This window comes from Motacilla alba, chromosome 1 (genome assembly GCF_015832195.1).
Source record: "Motacilla alba alba isolate MOTALB_02 chromosome 1, Motacilla_alba_V1.0_pri, whole genome shotgun sequence".
NCBI lineage: Eukaryota > Metazoa > Chordata > Aves > Passeriformes > Motacillidae > Motacilla > Motacilla alba.
The window spans coordinates 98,520,437-98,546,288 of NC_052016.1; the positions used below are offsets into that span (position 1 = coordinate 98,520,437).

Here is a 25,852-nt window from a genome sequence, read left to right on the forward strand (position 1 = left end):
AGCTGGGCGGGACCCGCGCTCCGAGCGCCGCCTCGCGGCGGGAAACGTCACCGCGGCTTCTCGCCGCACGCCGGGAGTTGTAGTCGGAGCCGCGGCCCCGCAGCTGCCCCAGCGCCGCGGCCGCCGCCGCTCCCCCCGGCAGCGCCGCGGGCTCCGCACCGCGACCCCGCGCTCCGCCTCTGCGGCCCGTGCCCGGAGCGCTCCCCGGCGGGAGGCGGCGCGGGCGGGCCGGTGCGCGCCTGCGCGGGAGGCGGCGCCGGGCGGTGAAGTTGGTGGGAGCGCCGGTGATAAAATGGTAGGTTGTGCGAGCCCAGGGGGGAGGGGAGGTGGCGAAACCGTGGAGGGGGAGCTTCGAAGGAGCCCCAGGCGCCCTCCGGGCTGGCGAGCCGAGCGCCCCCGCGCCTCCCGCCACGCTGAGTCCCATTGCCGTGCCTGGGGAGGCGCCGGGAGGGGGGGACGAGCGGCGCGGGGACACGGGGACGCGCACCCCCCGTGCGGAGTCGCTCTCCCGCCGCCTCCTCCGCCGAGCCAGGAGCGGGGAAGGTCACCGGGGGCGGCGGGGGAAGGGAGGGGGCCGGGCCCCGCCGCGGGTATTTCGAGCGCAGGCAGCCGGCGCAGCGCGTACCTTTCCCTTTTTTGGGATTGGGGCTGGCGGGGCAGGTCACCGGAGCTGCGAGTCCCTCGGTCCCACCAACCCCTTCCCCGCCGCGGGACGCGGCAGGTGCAGCCGGAGGCGGTGGGAAAGGTGCGGTACAAATCCCCTTGCTGGGTCGGGGTGGCGGGGTCGGCCGGGGCTGTTTTGGGAAGGAAGGGCTCTCCTGGTGCCTCTGCAGCAGCTTCAGCGCTTCCCTGGGGTGTGCGGTACAGTGTCATTAGCGCTGGGAGAGGGCTCCAGAAGCGCGGCTGAGCTGTGCCTGGGTGCGAGGTGCGCATCCTGCTCGGGTGCCGTCAGCGAGGGGTCGTGCTGGGGACGGGAGCTCCGGAGCCGCCGCGGCCCCGGGAGGGTGCGCGGGTGCCGCTCCCGCCGCAGGGCTCCGGCCGCGATCAGCGGTACGAGCCGTGCTACGTGGCAGGGTGGTGGGCTGGAGAGCCGCGTGTGTTTCTTATCGCTTCAAATAATTGAGTGTCTCATTTCTCTAGAAATGAAGTTGGAAAATACCCGTAAATGCCTGTCGTTAGCTAGGCTTGAAAGAGGACGCGGGGTTTGCTTTGGCGCTGTTGGCAGAGCCCTCTGTTTTGAAGTGGTTATCGCTAAGTTTGTTGCCCAGAAGAAGTTTATGTAACTGAGGAAGATCTAGGTGCAGAGACTCCCTTAGCTAGACCTTCATGAAAATTTGGAGGCAGGATGGAGCTTGCAGCCAAAGGATTGTTAGTTATTTACTTACTGAAGTATGTAGTAGTTTTATTTTGCACGTTTTTCCTCCCACTGTATACATTTTTTGTGTCAAAAGAAACCTGGCATGTTTCTTCTCATATTAGATTGAAAAATCCTGTAGGAAAGACCAAAATCCTTATCTTGTTTACATGATGTGTTTCTTGTCTCAGGACCATCTATAGTCAAGACGTCCATATGGGTACAAGAGATAAAAAGTAAGCTGAAAGATGGTCCCATGTTTACTCCTCCCTGGATCCGAATTCAGTTCTCTTTTAAGAGACACATAAATTTTCCATTATACCTGACTATTTAACCTCTAGTGGGGAATTTATACAAACTTCTCAGCTTAACTGTTGGCCCAGAACATGTGTAAAGTATGGTTTAACAAAATTGGCAAGTACAGAATATAATAAAAAACAGAGTTTGACTTAAACTGTCTCCTTCTGCTTCCAACTTAATGGAAAGACTAATGTTGAAATATGTTACTAGCACATTTTCTCCCTGTAAAATGCCCATTCCCATCTCTTGGGTGTTCCAGAAGTTTAGGGATATTGTCTCCGTGTGGTTGCTTTAATTGAAAGAAGCATCATACTAATTCCTGTAGAACACTGCAACAGGCTTTTTTGTTGTTTTTTGTGTTAATAGTATAAACATATTTTTCAAAGTTTAAGTAAAGTTTTAGATCACATTTAAAGCAATTTTATAGTTTCATTGTAACATTCAGCAGTCTTTGATATGTCAAATTCATTTATTTTTGCCTTATGTCTTCTGTTGGCAGTGTTTCGTAACATAATTATATGAGAAATGCTTCTGCCTTTTTCAGCTGATGACTGATTAAACTTTGCATTGTTAATTGTTGCTAAGAAAATATTAGGAAAACTTCTGGGTATTTTTTTCTCCATGTATGGACTATACAGAATTTGAGAATCTGTAAGTTGCACTGTTTAATTTCTCTTTTTTATAACCACTAGGCATATCTTTCAGAAGATAACCATATTGTAATATGACGAAACTTGTGTTTACTGCTGTTACAGAACAGAAAAAACGTCAGCATATGTGAGCAATAAAGCAGAAATACAAGTTTGTTACTGACAGAATATGTGCTGCTAAAAATGTATATATAGATGCTGTCATTTCAATTTTCAGAAGAAAGTGCTGTCTATTTAACTGCAGAAGAACAAGGCTTTGTCTTCCTGTAATTCTGAAGTGAAAGTTGTCATCAACAAGAAAACTAAAACCTTTAAAAGATAGGCATTAGTAGTAGAATGCTGAAACAAACTTCTGGATTAGCTTCATTGGCTTTCCTGCTTCTTTTGCATCCCAAAGCATAAACTTAAATCGTCCCAGAAGGACAAGGTGCGCCAGTTTATGGCATTTACCCAGGCTGGTGAAAGGACTGCTATATACTGCTTAACACAGAATGAATGGAAACTAGAAGTGGCAACAGACAACTACTTCCAGAATCCAGACTTGTACTACAAAGAATCCATGAAAAATTCAGTAGACAAGAAGAAATTAGAACAATTATATAATCGATACAAAGGTAAGGTTTCATTTTCTGGTGAGTTTTTGGTTGGTCAGCTTGGGGGTTTTGTTGTTGTTGTGGATTTTGTTTTGTTTTTTTTTCTAAATTATATTGTGTGAGACATTTTTCTGCTTTGCCCTCTACCATTTTTGAGGAGTTTTAAGTAAAGCTTGCTAGCTTTTGCTTCTCACTTTGTGTTTATAGTAATAAGATAAGAGTAAAAAAGGTTTTAAAATGCTCTTAATGACCTGTACACAACTTCTATGGAGATTTCTGTAGACTTTAAAAGTAGGAAATAACTTCCAGTGAGGAAAAAGTGCCACCTGTCAAATATTGTAGCAAAGTGTATTATGCAACATACATTATGTTTTTGCCAGTAGCTGCTCTTAAATGTGTATGATGGTCTTTCCATGGCAAAATAATACATATTGTTCTTATGCTAATATTTAGGGGAATTAATTCTTTTCAGAGACAGTAATATTTCTATACATTAAAATAAAAAATGTTTCAGATAATGTTACAGCTAGTAGTGTGACAAAACAGATAAGAAAACTCAAACTAGATACTACAGCCTTATATAATATCTTCATGCTGGTACATTACAGCAAAAGTGATGTGCCTTTTCAGAGATGTTTGGGGGGAAAACCACTGGAAAGTGGATTAAAGGCAGAGTTGTTTCTTTTCCAAGTTTCATTTAATGTCATTATTAAAAAGAACAACAACAAAAAAATAGGCATTTAAATATAAGAAAGTATGTGATCCAGGTGACAGTGCTTGCTGTCATCTGACATCAGTGTGCATTGTTCGTGTTGGAGCACTGCAGGCTGGAATCATTGCTAGCTCCTGTTGAAATCCATACATCTCATGTTTGAAAACATGAACTCTTAACCACTACTCAACTGTGATTTTATGTACTTTTCTAATTGAAATCTATGGCATGCTTTATGTACACGTCATCTTTTTTTATGTTACTGTTTCCGCTATTTTTGTTCTTTACATAATCCGCTCTATTTTAAGTGTAGGGATTCTTTAATACTTCATTATTGTGTGGTAATGAATTATGTAGGGACAAAGAGGCAGCAATGCTATAGCATTTCTTTGTGAAAACAAAAGCCCAGAGACTACACTCAGAGAACCATGTTTTGGTTTATAGATACCTATGTGTATGTTTACATATATATATGTGTGTATATATAGCATATACATATATCTGAATCTTTTGTTTGCTCCTTGAATGTCAGTCTTGGAGATTGCTGGGTCAAAAATATATATTCAAATTCATAAATGCTGTTAAGACTATCTAACATGGAAGAAGATTGTCATGAATGTTATTTATAAATTTCTAGCAGTGGCAAACTGTACCATCTGACTTTGGTGAAAGCAAGTCTAGCCAGGTTATGTCAGTGTTTTAGTTAGCAGCACACCTTTGCATTTCTGGCACTTAAAAACTGAAGGTGTAAACATTAAAATCTTTCACAAGATTTGACAGAAGACTATAAAAGTTTTAGTTAAGCACACCTTACCTTGAGTCATATCAGGCTTAAACCTGAGTCACTGGCCCCTGAACAGTAAGGGATTCCTTTGTTCTACAAAGCCTATAGAATAGTGCACTATGCTTGAAATCTGAAATGTCTTTTTCTGTGCTGTTTTTTCTTCATTTTCCTACCTCTTTATTGAGCAACTCTGTCAAAACAAGCACTGCATTTTTTGTTACTAGTTGCCTGGATGATGTGAAATATGATAGGGATGAAAAGTCCTTGTTGAAATCCACCAGAATTTTTCCACTGATTTCAAGACAGTGTACATCTTGCCTTCAATTCTTCAATTACTCTCCAAATACACAAGAAATATGTTTTACATGTTTTAGAAGTAGTTGAATAGATACATTTGCTTGTTATTTGGGGTCAAAGGTCCCTGAATTATACCATGGGTGTAATTCTTGGTTTAATAGATGTGAGTCTGTTTGCCGAATTAACTTCTTCTCTGGAATTTACTATTTCTTTCACTGTAGTATTGGCTGGAAAAGAAAAAGAGATCTTAGCTTAAGAATTAGAATAAAATTCAAAAGGGTTTATCCAGGCTTGATTTTTTTTTTTTAAATCAACTTCTTGGATCTGGATTTAAAAATGACATGGTTGAAAATAGTAGCAGTTTAAGAAGTTAGTATTAAATCTACTCAAGAGATGCTTTTTTTACATAGCCCAATTTAGGATATTGAAATGTCTTCCTCTCAAAAGTTGGGAAAGACAGTTTTGTGGTTTGTAAAGTCTCAAGCTTTGAAAACTAGAGGTTTGGGTTTATTTTCTTTTGTTTTCAATCGTTTTTTTCTTCTCCATTTATCTAAGTTTGCATGCAGGGGGTGTTTGTTTGGGGGCTTTTTCGAGAGAGAATTTTGGTGCAGAATTATTATAAGGCATCTACCAACATTCAGAAAGGTACTAGTGAGGAAATACTATGTTTACTTGTACTAAATTATATTAATTAGCTTAACACTCTGTTATGTTAAGGCATTGTTTGAACAATGCTTTGATGATTTCCATGACTTTTAATTAAACCCCCAAAATGTTTAAATGTGGTCTTTAAGTAGATGTAGTCGATACCCATATGTCACTATCAGGAAAAAAAAAATCTAGGGTCTAATGTGACAGGTATGTTTTTGTTGGACTTGATTTTGGGTTGGTTTGGGTTTTTTTTTAAGGTTAATGCACACTGACCAATATAAACATGTTGTACATTTTGATGTGTTTATCACTCTTACTGTTTCAAAATGTAGGCAGCATCTCCTGAGTTAACTCAAATCTTTTATAGGGAATTGTGGAGGGAAAACAAAATTATTTAGTTGATGTCAGCAGGTAAGTTCAGGAAAAGTTGCAAACCAATTTCTCTGTAAGTTTACAGAATAAGTATTCTGTTTACTGATTCTCTTTAAAAAATATCTAGACTTCAAGTGAAAACACTTGTGAAGGTTATGAAAAAATTAATACCTGTATTATGCAGCACATCAGAGGTGTCAAATGATTATTTGTTAATATGTTTTATAAATAATTATAATTCTCCTGTTTGTATTTTGAACTGCAGACCCACAAGATGAAAATAAAATTGGCATTGATGGGATTCAGCAATTCTGTGATGATTTAAGCCTGGACCCAGCCAGTATCAGTGTTCTGGTTGTGGCATGGAAATTCAGGGCAGCCACACAGTGTGAATTCAGTAAAAAGGAATTTATTGATGGCATGACAGAGTTGGGGTAAGTATCCATTTCTGCACAGTTTATCATGTAAGGCCCAAACTATGTTTCTGTTCAAAACATTTTCACTTAAATTGTGTGAAGCTTTAAGAAGCTGTTGAGGCTAGTGCCAAGCTTAACAGGTGCAAGATGCATGTAGTGTCTTGTCTTCCTTGAATTGGTGCTTTACTGCAAAGCCTTAATGATCATTGCAGGGGGGAAACAAAACAATTTCTACCTGTACAGCAAGGGAGTTAGATGGAGTCACATATCTGTTTATGTAGTTCATAGTAAGCATCTGCATATTTGTGATAAGGACTTGAGTTGGACCTCCTGCTGTTAAAAACTGAAAAGGTAAAAAATGTAAGTGTTGAAGTAGAAAAGAAATAGAAAAACGGAAAAGAGCCTTCAATTCTTTCCCTTTATCTTGCCACCAGCAAATGCACCCATCTTTCTTTTTGTCCGTTTTACCACCTATACTTTCTTCTCTTTCATACTAGATACTTCCTTTGTGCAAAATATCTATGAGGAATTGAAGTGAAAATGAGGATATTGGTAGTAGAAAAGATTGGTCCAACTGTGATGTAACTGATAAAAAAATCCTTCCTGGCTTATGGAGCTGTTCTGGATAATAAGCTTTGAACATTGCCTCTGCTTACCAATAAAGCATATATCATTGTAAAGTAATATTTTGTGTATAACTTTTCCTTGGAAGAGGAGCATCATTTCTCATGTTTAGAGATGTCAAATTACTCTTTTCAACAGACTGCATTAAATGGGTGGATAAGTACAGTTTTTTACTTGTTCCTCTTTTTATTGTAGAGAAACAATTTCATTTGATCTTAGAATGGCACCTTAATCAATACATTTCTAAGACAGACCAACTTTTAGTAAATGTGGTGGTTGTTTCTTGAGCAGAGATTGTAGCAGTCTGATGTTACTGACCTCATCAGTTATTGATTTCTTTTTAAGCTTTCCCTTTTAGGAAATTGTGATGACATAACTTCTGATACTATCTGAAGTTCATTGCTTTATTTTGTCCCACTGGGTAGCTTTGGGTAGAAATTACAAGAATAATTATGATTTTTCTAACTATGGATAGAAATTAAGTGCTCATGCTATTATATTAAAGGTTGCCAGCATTTTTTTTTCTTAAAAGTGATTAAAAAGCTTTTGCTATACCACCTGTTCTTGGAACAACAGCTGTTCTGAGGAGCATAATATGTCTGTGCCTGCTTGCCACAGCACTTACTGAGAAGTTGGAATGATTTTGTTACGTACTTGGAGGCACAGTGTCTGTGGTTTTTAGCAATGAAGACAAGTGAGCAGTCAAATGGGAAGACATTCCCTGAGGCTTAGATCGCACAGCATCTGTAGGATGCATATGAGAAGGTATATTTATTGTCTAGACCAAGTCCCTAGAAGAAGCTCCCAAACTGAGCTTCTCAGTTGAAGACTGTTGGCAGAATTCTTTCTTTTCTCTGCCAGGTACTGCTGGAGACCACAAAGGCATTTATTTTTATCTGTACCGTGCAAGACAGTTAAAACTGCATTTGTGGTTTATGGATGTTGTTATAGTTACCCATCCTTTAATAGAATTTTTCATTAATCTTTAGAATTAATACAAACATTTAACTATGGGGAACTTTCAAATACACAGTGTTAGTTGTGATACTGCTTATTTTGAAACTCATTTGCTTCACTTTGATTTTCTAGGTACAATTCAAGGTATTGGTAATGTCCTTGTAAACCTTGAATATTCATTTGATGCCTCATTGTGGCAGAAACACTTTCCCTTTTAAAAGTGTGACTTCTCAGCTCAGGTGTTTTCACTGAAAACGCTTTGGTGGTGTTATTCAGGGATGTGTTTCTGTTAGAATTTCAGTGACTTGATTTTGTCTTAGCTTACCTGTGCCAGGCTTTTGAATAGTTTGCCAGACTTCAGGCTATCATTCAAGGCTTATTTTGTTTCTCAGTTTTATGCTCAGTTGTTCTGTGATGGGGAGAGAATGACTGCAAATAATACTTCATTTAGTTGGAAAGTCCTCAAATGTTAAGATGAACTGTAAAAAAGTGTGAAGCTCTTTATTCAGGAGAGCAGAGAATAAGCAATGTCTATCTAGATTAAAGCAAAACCACACACTTGTGTTATAACATCTGTCTCAGGGGAAGGAATAACAGAGTTCAGTGAGGGTTGGGTGTTCTTTAAGAACAGAATAGCATCTGTTCAGAAATTCATCAAGAGATAGAAGTTAAACCACTGAATCCTGTTTGCATTGTGTACCTGATGGATGCCTGTATACAATGTTCCCCTTAAAATTCTTTAGTAAAGGCATGAGCATTTATGTTTTTCAGAATACTATCTTTGTGGATAGCATCTTTTATCTTAACCACTGTTTTGTTTTGCTCTTAAACTAAACCATAAGAAGGTGGGGGGAAGTAGGAAGAAATTTTAAATATATGCAAATAATGTAATCTCTTTTGAACAGGTGTGACACCACAGAAAAGCTAAAAGCTTTATTGCCAAGGCTGGAACAAGAGCTAAAGGATCCAGCAAAGTTCAAAGATTTTTATCAGTTTACTTTTAATTTTGCTAAAAATCCTGGACAAAAAGGTCTAGGTAAGTAGAAAAAAAGGAGAAAATGTCTGCAGTCAATGAAGTCTTCCAAAAGTTTCCAGTACTACAATGTTCTCATTGGCAATTGTATAGTGAACCCTTTATTGATTTCTTTCACTGACTTCCCTTTCTCATCTTCTTTCATTTAATCTCTTAATAATGTCCCCTTGGTACAGATAATTTAATGGGGTTCTCTGCCAGTATTGACATTCTCTCACCTCTTGTCAAATGAAGCTCCTGCAGCTGAACTTTGAGACCTGTCAAATTTTATTTTTTTTAAATACTGAGCTAGTGAGCTCTGTGTGTTATGGACGTCTTGTTTCAGTAGTTCTTATCAGCTCAGGAAGAGGGAGAAAATTGGGCAAAAGTTACTGTTCTCCTTAAAATATTTGGTTTTAGCTCAGTTCTTATGTAAAGTTTAGAATGAGGGTATTATGGACTTGGTTTAAAACTAGTGAGTGAAAATAGACATAGTTTATATAGCATTAAATTATTATTCTTCATAAAGTTTGAGCTTTATCCCAATCCATTTCTTGTATTGCTGGAGTAAAACTGATAAATTATATTTTTTTTTCTTCAAATCAAAAGTATCTAGTTTGCGAATAGATGAAAAAAACAGTAAGATCAAGTCCACTCTTTTCAAATTTATGTCCCCTTTCAGAAGATCCTGTGTAGGAAGGAATTAATGTTTTGTATGTAGAATAGCATTGTACTGTCATCCCTGTTCTTTGTGCTGTGTGTGAGAGAAAGAGGTTTGTTGGTTTTTTTAGGGTTTTGGGTTTTTTTCTTTTTTTAGCACAGCCACTTTAAATCTGTGTCTAAGTTACTTGGAAAGTTGATAAATTGTTTTCTCAAGAACTATTAGGAGAGCAAAATATCAATTTAGACCTCAACCATGTGTGTCTGTTCCACATTCTTTACTTTGAGTAATCTCTCTTGTCTTTCTTGGTGTCTTCTTTTTTTTACTATTATTATTTTTATAAGCTATGGACAACTTTTAGCCAGTTTCTATTTTTCTTCATTTCTATTCAGCAGTTCTATTTCTCATTTCATCTGTCACTCTCTCATGGCTCACGTGGCCCTTTTGCTGACACGAAAATGAAGAAGTCTTGTAGTGACTCCGTGAGGTTGGTTAGGATTCTGTCCCTTAGCTAGTCTTTATTAACAAAGCTTAGTACTTTCAAATTGCAGGAAAGGTAAGTCAGTTACAGCTGAAGTAGGAATTTATGGGATACCTAAAGAAGTATTACAGATAGCTTCCTGTTTTAATTGGGTCATTCCAACATGACACTCATGAACTTACATTTCAAAAGCTTTTCACCTAAGCCTGTATGAATAGTGGATGAGGAGAAGCAGCACAATCCAGATTTGGAACTGAATGTACTGTGTATTTGACCTGAGGAGGAAACTAACTTGTTTTCCCGTACTTCTTTTTATTAAGTATTGGGGGTCCTTTCATTTATAAGTCTGTCTTTGTTGTGTAAGAAAGATGTTTTATGGCCAGAAAGTTCCAAAGTTCCTTCTTGCACTAAGAGTTGATCTATTAGCCAGGAGAAAGTAAGAAGTGCAAAAACTGAAGTAAAACTTAAACTGTGGAATGAGTTGATGGGTACTGTTGCTGATTTCAGTTTTCAGGAATTTTAGGAATTCCAATAATATGTAGAGTCTCTTAATTCCTACTACTTAGCTCTTACATGGCAATATATTGGTGGCATCTTTCATCAGACTCTTTCTGGTTTTACTAAGATGATTCTAGATAGTAAAGAAATATAAGCAGATGCTACTTTTCTTACTTCAGTGGAGGTGCACCACATTTCTTGGATCACCATTGGTTGAGTAGAGAGAGACTATTGAGCAAACATATGGACTAATGTGACATTTTTGAGTGATTGAGGCCAGTGATAGCTTACCCAAATAAAAATTATCACTGTATAGGTTTGGAGTTGGAATCTTTACAGGGATTATCCATCATAGTGGAGCAAAGAGGTGAAGGAAAAAAGTAAATTTGTGGATAGGTGTTTGTAATAGCCGCAGAAGGAAGCTGTATGTTGTAACCAAGGAAGAAAATCCCATCGGTTATTTTACTGGGGTGCTTGCTTCAGATACATTTAATACAGGTTTAGGTTGGCTGTTTTGTTTTTTTTTTTAAATTTCACATCTTCTTCTCTGTATAGATTTACATATTTTCTTCTGGAATGAGAAACTGTCCATCTCTGCTCCCTGTCTCCGGGGTTGTGTGGTATTTGTGCCCAATGACACTGTGCCCTATTGTCAAGGAGGTGTGGGAACTTATATCAGCCACGAACAGAGTCTGTTTCTGTCCTACTCAGTTTGGAGCCTTTACTTTGATTAAGTCCAGATAGATAGTAACAAACCTAATTACTCATTCTGTTTAACTGAGCTGGTAGAAATCTGTGCCTAGCTCTGTCTAGGTCATCTTACAGTGATGACCTGTCTTTCTTCCCCATGTGCACATTAGATGACAGTCAGTCAGTATAGGTTGCTGCTTAGCCCCTGCCCAAGCTGCTTGTCTTAAAGTCTTTCTGGTGAATTGTAACTTGGAGGAGACTGAGAGGTCTGTAAGTTTATGTCAGGTAAAGGATAAATGTGAATGGTTTGAATTAATGAAGTGGAAATAATCTAGGAATTCTTTCCTAAATTTCAGTTGCAGAGTATTTTAATGTGATTTTTCTAGGGTTTGAAGAATTCAGTACTTTTTCTTATTAGGCTGGGAGCTTAAGTCACCACATCTGGTAGTTGTACTCATTGGTTTAGGGGACTGATCTGTAGGCTAAAAGAATATTGTTTGATTCTTGGATGTACCCATGACCTATAAATGTGCCTATTTGAAAACTAACAAGTTTGACATAGTGACAGTGACAAATAAGAAATTCATATTCTTAGCAGACTGTTAATACAAACTTTTTGATAAAAGAAGACATAATTAAACTCTTTCTGTTGGGTCCTTCAGGCTAAGTGCTAGGGCATTTTTTTTAGAAGAAGTAACTCTTGAGACTAGAGCTTACCAAAAACTTGTCTGTGATAGGCAGACTGACTCACACTATTATTTTTAATGGTTTTTTTCTTGTTTGTTATCTTAGCATATTGAAACCATAAGAAATGAGTGAAATATCTTTCAAATGTTGAAGCAGCAATGCTTTGGTTATGAGTCATGTTCACTGCTCCATCATTTCAGATTACTTTTTTCTAAATCTGTATCTGCTGTTTTAAGAAGTGATGTGCAACAATTATTACTTTATGTATTGTCCCCCTCCTCTGAAAAACACCACGAAATAGTGATTTATGGGTTCCTTTTTAATATGCCTGGTGGTATTTAAATTTAAAAGGTAGAGAAGTACTTACATAGTGTATTCCCTTATGTTAGGCATGGTCAACATCTACCAAAACCAATTCTAACACATGCTTTTCTAACCAAATGCTCTGTGGTATGCTACAATGTATACTAAATTGCCTTTTCAGTTTCAATAGGTATTAATAAGATTTGAGGTTTGATTTGTACTGGTCCTCTGGCTGAACAAGTTTGAGAGTCTTTGCCTTGAAAAAATATAATCTTAAATTTTTGATGGCAGGTTTCATACATCTTTGTCCATGTTTGTTTAAACCTATTGTTAGATTTTTTTTTCTTTTTCTAGCATATAAGTTAAATCTGTTCCTGAATTTTCCAGTTTAATACTTTAACCAGCCAAAGTAAATATGCAGAATACATTTTGTTAGAGTGAGTAACGACTTCTTACATAGTTGGTGATTATGCATGTGTCTTCATTTAGTCTCTGGACTGAGTAAAACCAACTACCCTGATCAATTTTATCTCCTAGCTCTCTGATACTGGAATTTTGTCTTCCAACTCTCATTTCCTTTGCAATCAAAATGACCTAATTTTCTCTTGTCATGTAGTACCCAAACAAGCCAGATAACCATCCGTGTGTCTTAAGTATTTTGCTTCTTGTTTTGCATCCTTTTGAGTTTGCTTAAGTTTGATACTGTCTGCTTTTGCAGTCTGCTTTACTGTTGGGTTTCTGCAGCACTGCAGTGTACCCAGTTGAGTCTGATCTTTCTGATCCGATATTTCTGCGGTTGATCACTCCCATTAGCACTATGACTTTGCACTTCTCTTTAACGAAATCTTTCTTACTTACTTCCACATGATTTTCCAATTTGTCCAAATAATTTTGAATCCTAATCCTGTCTTCTGTCATGTTAGACTTTTTTCAGGTTTTGTCTAAGTTGCAAATTTAACAGAAGTTTTCTTTGTTGTATCATCTGAGTTACTTAAGTGTTGGGCAGTGTCAGATGCAGGACTGACCCTCTTGGATGAGTTACTTTCTCCCAGTTTGGCAGGGAATGCCTGAGGTTCTTCCAGAAATTCTTTGACCCCTGTGAAGTTCAAACATGGTAGGAAGCAGTTTGAGATTGCTTCAGTGTACTGAGGTGAATTTCACTGCATCTGGCTTCACTTTGGGCAGCAGAATTTCTAAAAGGGTTTTATTTTTTCTGAAATAACTGTCAGTTTGCATTGGATATTTTTTGCTTGGAGCATAGCTTGGAAAAAGAAATCTTCGAGTGTCCCAGACTTACTTTGTCCTGCTGGTAATAACTCCAGAATCTCTTATCACACCAGCTGCCATTTGTAAGATGGGGCATGGGAAGGCACAGAAGCCCTTCTTAGAAGTTTTTTGGTGATAGAAGAATTTTGATGATACCTAACACAGCTGTCTTCATAATTCAGAGGGGATTTTGCTCCAGGAAAGTGGTCTTGGAGAGTAGGAGTGTGTGTGTGTAGTTCTGTGTTTTATCTATTTTTGGACTAGTCTTCTGTCTTCTCTTGCTTTTTAATTTCTTCTTTTCTACTTCCCCTCAAAACCAATGCAAGAAATCAAGAAATTCTGCCATTATGTAATTAGATGGGAAGAAATCCTCTCCAATAAACTAAGTTACATCTGTTCTGTCATGCCCTAAAATAGACACAGAATTCAGTACACTGATACTCATTCCTAGAAATAGGACTGCCTTTTATAGGAGTCTCTTTTCCACAGTTCATGTGGTGACAGCAGGGAATTTTTATTTCTCCTTGTATCTGCAGGACTTCCGTTGCTGAGGTCTCATCCAACTCAGAGGTTTGCATTTACTTTTGTTAGCTCAGTATTACCAGGTGGAATGCTCCAGCCTGGCCACGTGCTGTTTAAAGAAGTGACAGTAGCAGCAGTGCCCCAGGGTGATATCTTGTGTAAGGAGTGAGATGGAGGAGGCAAAAGCTCAGTGCACAGGATCTGCCATGATGATCTTGAAGCAGAAAATGATGTTCTGATGAATGTTACTAAGCAGCCAACTGTAGAGTGTCTTTCAAATACATCTGAATAGATTTGATCATTATCAAAGAAGACAATGGGTGCTTATAACTGTTAAAACTGTGACTCTATAAGTGGTGGACAGAATTAAGGAAAAAAACCAGCCAAGTTTCAGCACAGCAGTGCCATCTCAATGGCTGCATGTTGAGCCTGGAGTACATGATATCTAAATATATTAAACTTGATTTGCATTTTGTCTTTATATTCTGAAGGTGCAGTTTATCAAGTTATCAGGTTTGCCAGGAGACTTTAAAAAGAATTATTATGGATAACTGTGATTCTGTCTCTAGTCTGTTTTCTCATGTTCTTACTTCTTACTACTGTATACAGTACAATAAATCTTAAATTTTTGCACAATGAAGATTCAGAGAGGTTTATCTTGCATTCTGGCTCCCAAGTTTCAGCTTTTCTACTGCAGTCTGACTGAAATTTCGTATCCTAGCTTTTGTTGGTAAGTGTAATGAAGGATAGGATTGTAGGTCTTTTTTTTTTTTGAACCCGATGCTTGCTTTGATTCTCTTACTGGGTCTCCCTTTGAGCCCCAAAAAGATGTGCTCAGGAGTTTGTTACAGTTTGTTTCAGCCCCAGGGAGGAGCTTAACGCATTCTTTCATGGTCTTCACCTTCCAACATGGAAACAAAAAGCCGATTGGGTCCTTCATCACTTCTTTGTGATCCCTTCATCTGCTTGCTGGCTCAAAAGGTTGTGCTTCCTTCTCTCTGCCAGTTTCCTGGGATCAAGCAAGAGATGAAAGATGAGGAGGGCATTCAGACTTGAATCAAATATTACCTCAAGACCAGAAGAATGACTATCTTTGCATCCGGTATGTGGACTTCAAGGAGGTTTCCTCTCCTATAAGCAGATGAGTATAATGTACTCTTTTTAATTGAAGCAACATCAGCTTGGCTTTTATCATAGCAGTATCTCAAGATTCTTTGAAGAGATCTTTAGACATTAGGGAAGGATATTTTTTCGTTCTGTTTTGTTTTCTTTTTTTATTCCTGCCCTCTCCCCAAGCTAGTTATCAAGATGTCCTCCCCTTTCAATGAAGAATTAGATTGATAGGCAATTTGTAGGAGTGAGTGCATGAAATAAGTTAAATGATGTCTATAAATGAATTTTATATTTATTTTGTAAGAGGTCTGTAAATGCTGTATTTTAGGTGTTCCAGTGACCTTGGTGTGTGTGTATGGTTCTTGCTTTATTTTTGTTCGCATTTTCCATGTTGAAAATGCCAGCAGTTTAAGGGAAACTTAGCATAGAAGAGGTGCTTTGATCAGTAAAAGTGTGGCATAACTGCCAGTTCTACTAATGAATGCCTTGTTCATTCTTTTACTCGTGTTTGAGCCTTGTTTAGGAAATGCACATCCAGTCAACTTTAAGTCATCTGTTGTCGTTTATCTGAATGGTACATGGAGAGATTTGCAGGGACAAAAGGATTTTTGAACTGGCTACAGTCAGGTTCATTAGGCTGTGCTCGAACTGGTGTTCTGACAGTCATCTCCTAAGTCTAACTTGCATTCCAAACCAGTTCATCTGTTCTTGTGCTTAAGGTGATAAACAGATAGACATGAAAGGTTCTACATGGAATCAGGCTGCTTCAGCGTGGCAGATGCTGAGACAGAGCCAGTGAGCACAGCCAGACCCTGCTGGGCTCCTGCAGTGCTCCTCTGAAATCCATGTGCTGTGCTTTACCATTCCTCCTGTCCATTACAGGCACTTAAGCCTGCCACTGCATTATCTGTCCCCTAACACCGGGCACTGGGAAGCTCTTTGCTGATGTCTTTGCAGGGATGAGTGGATCCAGCTCAGCTAGATCCTGAGTTTAGCCATGATCTGTACTTGTGTCGCCCCCCTCAACTTGTTCTTTCCCCTTCTGCCTGTCTTCTGTGGGGGAGCTTCCAGTTGCAACTACAGCCTATTTTGCCCTAAGCTTTTGGCAATTAAATTAAGTGGTTTTAGGTTTAATCCTCATGATGTATTCTTGTTATTTTGCTGATTAGGAAAGAAGAAACTAATTCTTGTGTCTGTGTTCTTAGCAATTTGGAGGCCAAAGAAGACTCTTAAAAATCATTCAGAAATGAAGAAACAAGGAATTTTTTAACTCACTGAATCTTGCAAGTATTCCCTTGATGCTTATTGGTCAGGCAGGTATAATAGTCCTGTTGTTGAGACAGATTGACACCAGCTTCCATTGTTCTTACCTGTGCCTCAGTTTCAACACAGTATTGAAAAGTTATATTAGTAATTGAGGTGAATTAGTGATAATATTCTGTCCATTTCAAACATGAGTGCATGAACAGGTCTTGTTGATAGGGCAGACTGAGAGCTAGAAATCTCTGTTTGGCAGAGGATGACAAGTGAGTGCTGCAGTCCCAGAGGGTGGTTTTGGCACAGCAGGTGCAAATCAGCTGCGTTTCATGTTCCTTTAGAAATCCTGCTCTCCAGCCAATTCCTTGCTATCTGTTGATTTCTCTTTTTGTTTTCACACTTCCTTGATTTCTAGTGTGCAGTGACTTCATTGCCCTGGTCCAAAATCATAGCATGAGGAACTTAATTTGATTCTTATTTTTTTCATGCAGCAATCTAATTTTTTTTTTCTTTCTTGACAAGATTTGGTCATATCTTAAAAGTAGACACAGGCTGTATTTCTCCTTCTGCATTAATTGTGCTGTTTGTTATCACTGTTCTGCTCAATCAGGATAGAAGAGGCTAAGGTTTTTTTAAAAGCCAGTTTAGAATGAGGTTTTAATGTTTGAGAATAGATCATGCTGCATGCAAAATACTATTTCTGATTGAGAAAAGCTGATTGTTTAAGGGTCTGCATGACATACAACTCTCACTAGATCTTGATACTAAAAATATTTTTGGGTTGAAAGGAAAGCTCGAACCATATAATGTGCAGTATATGATGTGGTATTTTTATGATGTTCTTCAACCTTTTAGCAATTTCATGCTTTGGATATGAAAATGGATGTTAGCAATGAAGTCTCTTTTAAACTGATCTTTGTCTAGGTGTTTTCAGAGATCCATGCATCTGTCTTCTTCTGTTTATTAAGATTACATTATTGGTCTTTAATGTGGGTAGCAGATATTTTGGTATAAAAAACCCAGCATATTATATAGTTGTAGTTTGATTCTTATTGTAATGATGCCTTTGTATCTATATAGCATTGAAAGAGGTATTCCTAAGACTGCCTGAGGAATTTTTGCCTTGCAAAAGCATCTTCCTGTGGGGATGCAGAACCCTAATGGCATAAGGGCTTTTCTCTTTTTTCAGTATCTATCAGTGCAGCACTAATTGTAGCAGATCCACAGGAGTACTGTTTATTGATACTACTGTCAGCATGCTAATGTAGACTTTGAACTCTCTAACTAGGTCTTCCCTTTAAAGCAGAAAAATCCTCTTTTTCTGTTCTCAAATGCCAGATTTTTCAACCTAGGTAGGGAATTGTCTTCAAACAGAAGTGTAGGCATAACCCTTGAGATTGTGGCACACCTGAAGGCCTGGTTTGCTCATGTACTTTTAGGCTGCATAAACTGGCTCCACTACCAAAAGTGATCATCCCATCTAGTCCTTGTGTTCAAATAACATTTGTGTTAGTTGATGGCTTTGTGGGAATACAGTGAACCAGATGAGAAAGATGGACTTTTTTTTTCCCCCTTTAACAAATTTTACTGAGATAAGAACTTTCCTCCATGTGCCTTCTGGGAAGAGCAGCTCCAGTGTGGACCTGTTTGATCCACTACAGAGCAGCATCCTCAGTGGGATATGCATTTTTCATATGTTACAGCAAATAACTTCTGTGTCTCTGTGCAGGAGAATTCATTGGCAGGCACGTGTACACAGTGTCCCTCGAGTGTCAACTTAAGACAGTATTTCACATGCATTGTGTTAAACACAATTTTGTAATAAAGTTCACCTTAACATAATACTGACTTTGACGAAAACCAAGGAAGTATTCTCTCTTCTTTCCCTTTTACCTCTTCTTTTGTGGTACCTTTAATCATGTTTGTTTCCCTACCTGTACTTTCTTCCTTTTTCCAAGGAATATTTCCATCAGAAGTATAAACTTTTCAACTATTAAGGTGTTACTTCTTCAAAGTGCATTTTGCTTAAAGTTGTCACCTGATAGATTTGCAAGGTTTGCTTGGAGAGCTTGAGTCTTCATAAAGAAGCCTGAGTACATGGGGTCAAAGCCAGTTACTTCACAGTGGAGTTTAGAAACTATTACGTTTCTCCTTTTTCAGTCTTTTTGCATTTAATTTGGGATTACAGATAAGAATAATTAATCTGCATATCTAAGCAGCAAGTAATGTTATTAATTACTCTCTTCCTCATATTTTTTTGTGAAAAATCAGTGTGGTGGCATAGACAGGAAGAGCTGAAGGAAATTTATTAGAGCATAATCCAAGTTCTGTACTGAAGAGCACTGATTGCAGTAGGACAAACACTGGCAGCACTGTCCCTGTGTAGATAGGTAGAGGCATATTGTATTTCTCTGCATCTTAACTGCTGCACTTCATTCAGGGCCCAGCCCTGTCTGAAACAGGGACTCTAGGGGCATGGCTGTGTTAAAATCTGGAACATGTCTTACAGATGTGAAGCTTGATTCCAGGTGACAGTGTCCTTTGGTTTGTAGTGTGATATTTACAATTTTAAAAGCCATTCTTCTTGTAGGTGCAAGTCGAGCTTCTGTTTTATGTGCTGTCACAGTACTTTCTCTTAAGCTTCATCTTCTGTTTACACTTTGTTTATACTGAAAGCACAAGCTGAAATATTTCTGTGGTTTCAGAAAGGCTGTGCCTTATTTTATGGTTGCCCAGTAGTTATCATGTACTTAGTGCAAGCGCCAAAGCCATTAGGTATTGTGAGCTGCTGAGGATGAAAACAGGCCTTCAAGGAAACATCCTTTCTACCCTTAAGCTGCATCTAATGTTGCTTCTCCCTTTCTGCTGGAATACTTGGCAGTGCTGCATCTTCCTTAACCCTGCTCTCAGATCACTGGTCATGATGCAGAATAAGGCTGATTCCTTGGACTTGTATTTTCAGTACTGGGTGTAGGTGTTTGTCTATTGAATGATGCCAGAGTTATTGCTGTAAGGGATAATACCACAGATAAATCACTTTTTTCATCCCCTCATGTCCTTACATTCCCTTCAAAGTCAAGTGAGTACAAAATATGATAAATTAGGAGGCGTTGACTTCTGTGGATTTAAATGTTTGTTTCTATCAGTATTTGCTATGTTTGTGCATGTGTGTATGTATTTTTCTTTTTTGATTTGCAGAGAGATTTATTATTAAGTGTTCTATTTCTGTAGATTGAAAGTAGCTTTAATCTGGCACTGGTGAATGGTGACAAAAATATTTTAGCTTTATTGACTTTTATGTTCAATACAAAATCCATACTGTTACTGTTTGTCTTCTACCTTCTGAGTCAGGGCAAATTGAAAACAATTCCTTATAGGTTTTTTTAGTGATTTTTGAAAGAGTGTTATTTATTTGTATTACAATATACTAGATGTAGCATTAATAGTTTAACCAGAAGGGTTGTTTATTGCTTATAATGTTCTGCAATATTTGTGTTGCTTTATCTCTTGCAGATCTTGAAATGGCGATTGCATATTGGAATTTAGTCTTGTCAGGAAGGTTTAAATTTTTAGATCTCTGGAATAAGTTTTTGTTGGTAAGTATGTAATTTATTCCTGACTGCCTATCTTACTCCACAGTAGTCTGGCCTTTGGCTGTATGCTTCCAATAACAAAAATATGAGATATCTCTATACTTCCTTCAAACATTTTCCTTTTTTAAAACTGATATAAAATACTCTCAAATCAAGCCAAATTAATGGCTTTATGGCTTTCTAATTTAGAAGAATGCCAAAAGATGCAGCAAAGTGATAGAGTGTTCTGCTTGCTTAATCCTGTATCCTCCTACTTAGGAAAGTTGCTGCATGAAAGGAAGCCATGATTGTAGATGGAACTGGTGCTGCTGATTCTCAGTGATAAAATACCACAGCTGTGATTATTGACAACCATGTGTTTTACCATGCTCTGCCTTTTGTAGTACTAATGCATGAACTCAGTCTGTTTAAATCTGTTAAAATCAGTCATACCAGAATTTAACATCAAGTGACTTTCCATTTTCCACAAAATTTTTTGCCTGAGTAATTACGTTGATTAATTTTTTAGCTAATAGTGAACTGATCTTGACAGTTTCCTTATTACTAGTGCAGTTCTGTGGGCAGTGAAGTAGATATGCTCTGTAGGAACATGGCTTGTTCTAATAGATGATTTTGTGGAATATGCATGACCAGTAGTCACAGGAGGAAAACATAAAGCTTAAAAAAAAATTTAAAAATTCTTGTAAAAGACCCGATCTAGTCATCCATGTTTCTACATTTGCATGTCTATATAATTACAAAAAATGAAGTTACATAATATATAATTTCTTTTGATTTTCTTCTTCGTTTTATCTTTTTATCTGTAGTTTAGAGAAATAAAAAGTCTTTCTGAATTTCTGTCACCCATTTCTTAATAGGGAAGGTATACACTTTCTGAAATATTTTTCTGTAGTTTTTTTTCTAATTTTTTTGGCATTATATTTATTTGAATCACTGACTAATGTGCAGTTTCATCAAGAGGGCTTCTGAAACATGCCATGTTTTAACTGCCTCAGTACACTGTAAGACATCCAAATTCAGATACAGATGCAACTGAAGAAAAATCTGCATTTACGACCTGGTATTAAAGTGTGTTACTTTAGAAGAAATATTTAACCTGAACGTTTAGTTGAGAAGAAATATTTAAATTAAAATAGTTCAACCTAAAAAAGAAGCAAGCAGGAAGTCTTTCAGATGGATTTCTTTCTGTTATTGATTTTTTTTAAGATAAAGGTGAAGAAATGTTTGAAATAGGTGTATTTCTGTATGTGTCAATATAAAATACTGCTATGGAATTTGAAAGTAGTTTGGACTGAACAGTACTATTATTCTTCTGTACAGGAACATCATAAAAGATCAATTCCAAAAGATACTTGGAATCTTTTGTTAGATTTTGGAAATATGATTGCAGATGATATGTCCAACTATGATGAAGAAGGTAAGCAGTACCTGAATATCTTCAAAAATTGGTACAGCAGAATTAAAATACTGCTATAAATGAACACGAGGAGATTGAGAACATGAACAAGAGACCTCATGTCCTAATTTGTTTACCCTTAAAGTTTCAGCTGCCAATACAATGTCATACTTACTGCCAAAATAGTAGTGATAAGAAGGTTAACTGGTTTGCTGTAATTTGAAAACAGGGGTAAAGATACAGTCACACAGTGATAAAGCTCATTATTTGAATGGGTTATGCTGCAGACCTCTGAGTGAAAGAATGTTTTGCACAAAATTTTTGCTACCCTAAATGTGGTTTACTCTGTTAGTAATTCTGTTTTGGAATGTGTGCAGAAATAAGTCCTAAGATATGAATGGCTATAATAAGAATGCTGTGGTTTTGCTGTCAGCTAATGTTTATCGTTGTAGTGTGGAGTTCTTTGTTTTAAATACATTTTGGTTGTCTTAACTATTGCTTGAAAGAAGAGATTTAAATGTGGAATTTATTAGTTAGGTGAGTTTTTTTCAAGTATTTTATCATGGTGTGCCTGTTACAGCTAGACAAGGCCAGAAATGTCAAAATGAGTTTCTAATCCTTTGTAGACTACACCAGTTTACTGCTGGTAATGGTTGGCTAATTTCTCAATTGCTTGATTTCTCTGTAGGAGCATGGCCTGTTCTAATAGATGATTTTGTGGAATATGCACGACCAGTAGTCACAGGAGGAAAACACAAAACTTCCTAACCCCAGATTTGTTGATCTGGACTAAATGAACTGCAGCGGGTAATGAAGATTTGTTAGCTGATAACGGCACGTTGGTGCTGGTTTCAGTGGTCATGATGACATTCTGCAGACAAAACTGCAATTCCTCCTTTCTGCCTAAAGAAAATGATGACAGATGTGTGGACACTTCAAGAACAAACTCAGAAGATCCAAGCTGTTTGTAGGCTATTGGCTTCAATTATTGTACTGGTTGTATCATATAGGATGTAGATTTTGCATGATTTTATACTTTGGAGAAGTTTAACTAGAGGCCATTTTATTAAAGTTTTGACAGCACAGCATGCCATTCAGTTCATAATCCAAAGTGAACACCAGCAATTACATAAATAAAAAAATGTATTATATTGTACTTATATTAAAAGCAGTATTTGTGGTATATAAATTAAATCCATAAATAAAAGTTATGCAGTATGTTGTATTTTTATAAAAGTTAGTTCTGTGAATCTGTCTTAATACAGAATTGTAAAAAAACCCCAAACAAATGAACGTATGTTTTTTTTTTTGTTCTTATTGCCAAGATGTTAAATTTGTATTTTCACATCCTAGATGTATACAGTGATTATGTCCAGCCTTTTGCTCTCTCCCGATGAATTTGACTTCCTCATTTTTCTTCTTGAAGTGCTTGGACATGTAACAATAGCATTGCTGAGGACAGGCTGCTGCTCTATGCTGTGTTGCAACTCCAGCTTTTTTTTAGTAACCATTTTAGCGCAGACATTAAACAACCAAAGATGCTTTTGTAATTCATGTTTAATTTTCATAATTCAGTTAGTCTCTAGTTATGTGTTTTATTTATTTTTAATAATGAACTGGTGGAATATGGATTTTATTTGTGGCTTGAAACATATCATAAATTCTAGCTAAATGCAGCATAGTTGTAAATTAATTTCCTAGCACTTCTCACACAAAATAGATGTGAGTAAGCCCAAAGACTTAACTACTTGGCTTCCATGGTGGAGAAATAGTTAGGGGTAAGGAGCTTTTATATTAATGATTACAAGTGTTCATGCCTGTGAATGTGTTGTGCATTCAATTATATTTAAGGGGATTAAAAAGCAAATTAATGCAGTTTCAGTGCTCTAAAGGCTGGTGAAATTGGACCAGTTTTCACCAAATCTGAATTTGTTCAGTCATTTGTTTCTCCCCTTTTGCCAGCCACTGGCACGTGTTGTGAAGTGCACAGTGGTGTCAGTCTTCTGTTTCTTATCAGTGTCTTCTGATGTCTAAGCACAAAAAGGTTTTACCAGAAACTATTCAGCATGTCTTCACACAGGGCTCTTGCAAATGCTACCTCATCAAAATGAGTTTGTCATAGCCACTGTAAAAGTCTGTTAAACTGAAGAGTTGCTAGAGAGTATGTACAGCTATGATCAATATATTTTCTGTATTTAAGGCTGAATAGATACAAGACTTTTGGAGAAAATAGTGCATTAAGTTATATAAATTATATCTGTTTGGATCGTTGAAGTGTTGCATGACAGCAGACTCTTTTTTTGTAGTTGCCAGGGCATAAAAGCTTAAAATATTCTCTTAAACTCTAAAATTTAGAGTTTCATACAAGCATTATGTCAACACAACCTGCAAGGACCAGTGTACGTGCTGCATACAGAGCCTGCCTTCGTTCTTCCACTTGGTAGAATTTCAGTTGTGCACGGCATGTAAAAAGCAAGACGAGGGAAAATTGGAACGAATTAGTGATTCTTCTCTTAGTAAGAGCCTAGCAAGAAAGTTACAAATGCCGTGTGAGTGATTTGTTACAAATGTTTGTCTTTTTTTGTGAGTGTCAGCCCTGGCCAAACAGCCGCCAGGTGTCAGCGTCTGAGCCCGCTACTGCCTGGCACTCCTGTGCAGAGTTACCCACTGAGCTTCTGCCAAATCGCTGCTCTCTAACTGCATCTTTTTAGAAGGGCAGCTGTGTAACTCCAAGTATTCCACAGAAGTCAGCAGAGAGCTAGATGTAGTTATACTCTTTTTATTGCTTTTGATTTATCTACGCCTCCTCCCCAAAACAAGCCATTTCTATATCTGGCCCACAGGCTTTGCAGAATGTGTAATGTCTTACAGCATCAAGTGCATTTATCTAGCCAGAAGCATTGGAATGCTTGTTACTCACACAGTTCCATTTAAAATATATAGATAAAATATAACTGACCAGAAGTAGCTTAATCTGTTGGTATGTGATGTAACTGAAGTTTCATAGCACTAGAGCTTGTGAAACATTTGCTCATGATGAGAGGTCCATCAAATCGTTCTGATGAACCTTCTACCTTTTAGAATAAATAGAGCATAAAAAATGCATGTGGGTTGAGGGTTTTTTTCCTTGTTAATCAGAGCAAGAAGGAAGGGATGCTTAGCCCAGGATTCAGTGAGTGTGTGTGTATATACACCCACACATACACATTCACTCTTAAATCTCATTCCATTCCTGAGGGATCCTTCATGGGTGACAGTGAAAGACTGGGCAAAATACTTCAAAGATAGTAGTTGATCCTTCTGAGCCAGCTTTTGAGGTTTGCTACGTTTTTCCTTTTTATTTTCTTCTTCCTCGTCCTCTACCCATTTTAAACCACATGTGATTTTTATATTCCTGTATGAAGTAACACCTTTACACTTGAACAGTCATAAAAAATGCAAATAAACTGCTTTCACCCTCCTTACATATTTTAATCATTTGCTGCTGTCCACAGTTTTACTTTCCAGGGTACTCTGACTTCCATTTTAAGTAAGCTGATACAGTGGTAACACCTAGGCTGCTCAATTTATAATCCTAAATGGTACAGATGTCTTCAAGTTGTTCAGTGCATACAGTATTACTTCACAGATATGCTGTATGTATTTTTATACTTGGTGCCAAGTTGTTTGGTTTGAAACTGAGCCATAGGATTTGTACTTGCCAATTCTAAATTTAAACGTAATTTATCATGTGTGTCATGCCAAGGAGAGCAAACCTGCAGGCATCTTCTCATTCAATGCACCTGGAAGATTTGCTGCTGAGTAAGCTGTACATGTGTGTATATATTTTGGCACTGGAAAAAGGAATAAATGGACTGTCAAAGGATTGAAGTCAGTCATGTGAGATGTCTGTATGGTTCTTGTCAGTTTTCTGCTTTGGAAGTCTTGGTCCAGTGGGAGTTTTTTGTTGGGTTTTTTTTTGGTTATTGTTGTTTTCTGGTTCTTTTATTAGGTTCTCGTGTTACTACTCCACCAGCCAGAAGAGGGTAAGGATGTAACTCATTCATTTTTCAATGGCCTTAATAAATGTTTGGTTTGGTCATCTGTGTCACCGTTAAGCTTTTAAGAGGCTTGACATGTTTAGCTGCAGTACTGTATTCACTGCATGTTTCTGCTGGTCGCCAGACTCCCCACAACTTGTGTCATTCACTTGTGCTGGCAATGGGAGCTGTAATTGCAGGAAAGTGTTGCTCAGTCCTGGCTCTGAGCTCTGTTGGAGAAGCAGCATACTCAGAAATCTGTGCCAAGACCTTCAGAGTTATGCATTCACCTATCGTTAATTCTCTTCTGAATCAGTTCAAGTCAAAATAAGTAAGTTGTCCTCTGTCTTCACCCAGCTGCCATCCTTCTCCAGGGCTTTCACCAACCACGGGCTGCTTTGGTGTTGCACAAGTCTTGTTTTCCATGTCCTGTGACAGTGAAGCTGCAGATGTTGATACTTGAACCATGGCAAGCCTGTTTTCTTTACAGCGTCAGCACCAGTAACTTCCCTCATCTGATACCAGCCAGGATCTCACTCACCAAAAGGCACAGCCCTTCTGAAAAAGTGTCATGTTTTTACAGCCATAAACCAGTTCAGCAAAATATGTTTTCTGAACTTTTCATTATCTGCAGTGTGCCAGGT

The 25,852-nt window shown here is 38.0% G+C and overlaps 1 protein-coding gene across 9 annotated transcripts; it reads left to right on the top strand.

Annotated features, from left to right (window-relative positions):
* Positions 1-156: 156 nt before the first annotated feature.
* On the top strand, positions 157-25,054 carry DCUN1D2 (defective in cullin neddylation 1 domain containing 2). 9 transcript variants are annotated; one of them, XM_038159945.1, is made up of 8 exons: positions 668-745; positions 1,546-1,590; positions 2,702-2,918; positions 5,979-6,147; positions 8,616-8,746; positions 19,714-19,796; positions 21,114-21,210; positions 21,878-25,054. In XM_038159945.1, the coding sequence occupies exons 3-8, from the start codon at positions 2,744-2,746 to the stop codon at positions 21,955-21,957; spliced, it is 735 nt and encodes a 244-aa protein (XP_038015873.1). In that variant the 5' UTR covers positions 668-745; positions 1,546-1,590; positions 2,702-2,743; the 3' UTR covers positions 21,958-25,054. The 9 variants fall into 9 exon arrangements, with proteins under 9 accessions (XP_038015863.1, XP_038015825.1, XP_038015844.1 ...); XM_038159935.1 differs by lacking the exons at positions 668-745; positions 1,546-1,590 and adding an exon at positions 157-295 and having other exon boundaries at positions 2,522-2,918; XM_038159897.1 differs by lacking the exons at positions 668-745; positions 1,546-1,590 and adding an exon at positions 163-295.
* The last annotated feature ends 798 nt before the right edge of the window (positions 25,055-25,852 follow it).

What these genes read in the sequence shown, in the direction of transcription:
- DCUN1D2 (XM_038159971.1), top strand. Translation starts at nt 1,327, where the DNA reads ATGAAAATTTGGAGGCAGGATGGAGCTTGCAGCCAAAGGATTGTTAGT. An exon ending in ATTATATAATCGATACAAAG is followed by an intron (nt 2,919 to 5,978) that starts GTAAGGTTTCAT and finishes TTTGAACTGCAG; the next exon opens with ACCCACAAGATGAAAATAAA. An exon ending in GTCCAACTATGATGAAGAAG is followed by an intron (nt 21,211 to 21,877) that starts GTAAGCAGTACC and finishes ATTTCTCTGTAG; the next exon opens with GAGCATGGCCTGTTCTAATA.